This window comes from Halyomorpha halys, unplaced genomic scaffold, assembly GCF_000696795.3.
Source record: "Halyomorpha halys isolate HHAL.00 unplaced genomic scaffold, Hhal_1.1 Scaffold1087.1, whole genome shotgun sequence".
Classification (NCBI taxonomy): Eukaryota; Metazoa; Arthropoda; class Insecta; order Hemiptera; family Pentatomidae; genus Halyomorpha; species Halyomorpha halys.
The window spans coordinates 25,625-29,862 of NW_027115862.1; the positions used below are offsets into that span (position 1 = coordinate 25,625).

Sequence of the window (4,238 nt, forward strand, 5' to 3'; positions counted from 1 at the left end):
CTTTATTTTCACTGCCCAGAGGTCCGTAACGTCACCTTTATTTTCACTGCCCAGAGGTCCGTATTTCTTTGATTATAAGGTTTCTAAATAAATTCGTAGAAGGCATTTAAAATAAGTAAAAAGAATAATTCACAATAAGGAATACATTGTGCTAACGCTTTATTGAAGTTGGGTTGTTACGTTACGTCTTCGATTATAATATAAACGAGTGATGTAGCTGTATTTTGTGTTTGACTATGGAAGAGAAATAGATAAAACGTCATGTTGAAAAAGTGCCAATATCAATATGATATTCCTCTATAAATTCCACGAACTAACTAAACTCAGCATCCAACATGATGACAGTAAAAGACACCGTGAAATACATAAATTATACAGAAACTGTTTACGTTTGTAAGTAATTTTTTTTTCTTATGCCGAAAAATAATCTCAAAATGTACTTTTGCAAAAAAGGCTCGACAAAATCCACTTCTAGTTAAGTAGTAGAGTTGGTTGAGTTAAGCGTAGGTTTTGATCCTGAATGGGTGATTGTAGGATTGATTCACTTAGGTTAAGATTGTTGACAAGTTGACTTGAGTGCCACCTTAAAGTGTTCCTACTTTGTGCCTTTCTATAGATTACATAGAGACAAATTAGGTCACGTGACTCACCATAACATTGTGGCTGTAAAACGATAGAGGACCGGGTCTTAGTTATCTTTCATGTGCGATTTTCCAAATTGTTTTGTATCTCTAAAAAAGTTTAATTAACAGTAAGAAAATAAACTTTATTTGTATGATTTTAGGAATTAGCATTATTTGAAAATTTCACTATGAAAGAGACCTTTCATTTTTATGGAAATTTTTTCGGGATGGAAGAGAAAGAAATAAAGAAACGAATGTACGAGCTTGTCGAGTTCTTGGGCCTCCCGGAGTGCGCAGCTCGCCCCATTTTCACATTTAGGTAAACATTATTTATTGAGCAATGAGTATATATATATATATATATATCTATATACCGTTAGTAATAAAGACAATGTGCACCCTAGTGGCGGTCAAAAGAGAAGAGTGTCTTTCGCCGTGGCCTTGTTCCACGATCCGACTTTGTTGATTTTGGACGAGCCTACGGTTGGGATGGACTGCGTCCTATCAGAGAGGTAGAAATCTAATCTAAACCACATTAGTAGTTATACCATTAGGAATAATGGTCATTATTTCTTGTTAATCAGCATCTCTAAATTATATCAGTTGAATAAAATTTTTGAATGTTTATCATTTGAATTGTTTTCTATTGTAGGATTTGGAGCTATTTGGTAAAGCTAACAAGTGAAGGGAAAACCATCATTATCACCACTCATTACATTCAAGAAGCAAAAAATTGCGACATGGTAAGGTTGCTTTCGGTGTTCATTAGTATTCAATTTTATCTAAATGAACAATTAAAAGAAATGAGTCACTATAACCCCACAATGAGATGGCACAAGTACACACTTGTGTGGTATCAATTTACAGATAATTTAATGCTGAAAAAGATTATGCTATTGGTTTCAAAAAAATAAGAATAAACGAAATTGACAAAACTGAATTGTCCAAAATCTTCACTTATTTATGTATCACTCACCGCTCAATATCTTTAAACCTATTTACCGAACGAAAAAAATTAAGCAAATTTATAGCACTAGAAGAATTTTTAAAACTTTAATTTTAAATCTTAACTTGTAAACAGAAAATTTAAATCTTTTATTTTTAACTCTTATCTCGTAGACAGAAGATTCAAATCTTTTAACTCTTATCTTTGAAATTAAATAAAAAATTTTAACTCTTGTCTCGTAGACAGAAAATTTAAATATTTTCTTTTTAACTCTTATCTTGTAGACAGAATATTTAAATCTTTTATTATTAACTCTTATCTTGTAGACAGAACATTTAAATCTTTTATTATTAACTCTTATCCTGTAGACAGAACATTTAAATCTTTTATTATTAACTCTTATCTTGTAGACAGAACATTTAAATCTTTTATTATTAACTCTTATCCTGTAGACAGAACATTTAAATCTTTTATTTTGAACTCTTATCTTGTAGATAGAACATTTAAAAATATTTTTTTCTCTTTTAAATGGCGTCATTAGGATTTCTTGGACAAAACCTCATTTCCGCGACTTAGAGTTTAAAACGTTTCAAAGCCATAAAATGAGTCTTATCGACATTTTCTCATTTGACCAATAGCAGACAGAAGCCTTACACTTTGTCATTATTAATGTTGCAATATTCCAGATCGGGCTGATGAGGCACGGCCAACTTTTAGTAGAGAAGTCTCCACATCAGTTGATGGCTCTCCACCAATCCACCAACCTGGAAGAAATCTTCTTAGATGTTTGTAAAAAACAAGATGGTCTTCAAGATTCTATTGATTTACAAGAGAAAGTAGATATTACATTGTTTTGTTTATGTTAAGCTTGTTATTGTTAATTTTTTTTTTATCGCTTATTTATTCAAAACTAACGTTTGACATAAGCTATTTAATAATACCCTTAAAAAGTTATGGATGAAAACTGATGGTTTGATAATGTTGTTACTGTTTCCAGATTTTAGAAGAAAAGAAAAAAAGTTCAAAAGCTTCATATAGGCTGTTTCCGGACAACAAATGGGTTGATTCACATCGATTCTTGGCTTTATTAAATAAAAATGTGCTGTGGTTGAGACGAAATAAGTTGTAAGTATTTGGATTTCTTGACCTTATCGTTTATTATCATGGTCACCATATTTCTTGACCCTATCGTTTACTATCATGGTCACCATATTTCTTGACCCTATCGTTTACTATCATGATCACCATATTTCTTGACCCTATCGTTTATTATCATGATCACCATATTTCTTGACCTTATTGTTTACATAAATGGTGGCAATATTTTTTGGTGTTATAGTTTACGATGATATTGTTAGTTAAGACATGCTAAGCCCTCGGTACAGGTCGTTATCCAGGCACCGCTTTGTCTGCTTACCGTTTAATCCGCCCCTGGCAAAACCAATCTTATGCTTAAACCTATAAATAAATATATTGTGTTGTAAGTAAAAACTGTTGAGAATATTATAACAAGGCTAAACGAATCTATCAGCAAGTTCATATAAAAATTAAGATTGGATTTAATTTTTGAACAAGCTGAGAACATTAATTATGAAAAAATAAAATTTTGACCTGGTATTTTACTGTCGTCCATGAATATATTTCATCAAGAAATGAGTTATCATTTCTAGTTTTAACCATTTAAATAACAACTTATTTGCTGATTGATATAAAAAAACTATAAATTAAACTAACTTGCGGTCGCACCTGCCCAGGGCCTGAACAAGTTATAACCAATTAGTAGAGCTTTGGGGTCTGGTGGACCTCACATCATCAACTGAAGGTTAAGAGAAAAAGGCAGTAAATTAAGGGACGGAAGACCGAGGTTCCACTATATCATTCCAACTGGGGAATTAGCGTGAACCTAAGCAAATCCAGGAACACTGGGACACATTGACTAAAAGTGGGACTTTGAGTGTTTCGATACTTTCTTACTCTATTGTATCGATACTTTTTGACCGACAGTTGTATCGATAATTCCCATTCGATACTTGCTGTAGCAGTTTCTATACTTTGTATACGACATACGTTTTGATTGAATTTGTTTTTTAAAACACGTTTTCGAGTATCGATAGTGGTATCGATGGTAAAGATACTTTTGCATCCTATACTTTCGGAATATTGTTACTTTTCTTCCAATGTGTCGGATATCGATTCTTCAGTTAAAGTACAGTGACCGAAGAAATTATTTGCACTCCACGTTTTTTTAACTAAATTATAAATTTATGCAATAAAAAAAACCTTATTACTTCAAAAATAAAAAGTATATTTATAACTTAATAAATACAAATAACGTTCAAACTTCTTTCATAAAAAAGAAACAACATCAAATTAAAGGAAACAAGTATTTGAACAGCTTGCGTTTTATTATTATTTTTCTTAAATTTAATATTTTGTAAGACGTACGTTGGCATCTATTGACATTGAGTGGACGTGGTTATTAATTAAATCCGTGTTAATTTGTTCCCATTCTTGCTGTAAAAGATCCTTGAGGTGGTGCTTTCGAACATTTTTATCTAAAATATGCAACAAATTTTCAATTAAGAGATGTGGAAGGATATGAAGTTGTTGGCGAATGTTATATTAACATTATATTGCATTTCAATAATAAGCTAATATTAACTACTCTT

At 31.5% G+C, this 4,238-nt stretch overlaps 1 protein-coding gene across 3 annotated transcripts in view; it reads left to right on the forward strand.

The window, feature by feature from the left end:
- The window catches only part of LOC106688233 (ABC transporter G family member 20), a 36,464-nt gene that overhangs the window by 18,218 nt on the left and 14,008 nt on the right, over window positions 1–4,238 (forward strand). For all 3 annotated transcript variants that reach the window (XM_067052816.1, XM_067052817.1, XM_067052818.1), the window contains exons 4-8: window positions 785–942; window positions 1,028–1,135; window positions 1,276–1,366; window positions 2,256–2,405; window positions 2,567–2,694. In XM_067052816.1, the coding sequence (XP_066908917.1) occupies window positions 785–942; window positions 1,028–1,135; window positions 1,276–1,366; window positions 2,256–2,405; window positions 2,567–2,694 (635 nt within the window). The remainder of the gene's footprint in view (window positions 1–784; window positions 943–1,027; window positions 1,136–1,275; window positions 1,367–2,255; window positions 2,406–2,566; window positions 2,695–4,238) is intronic.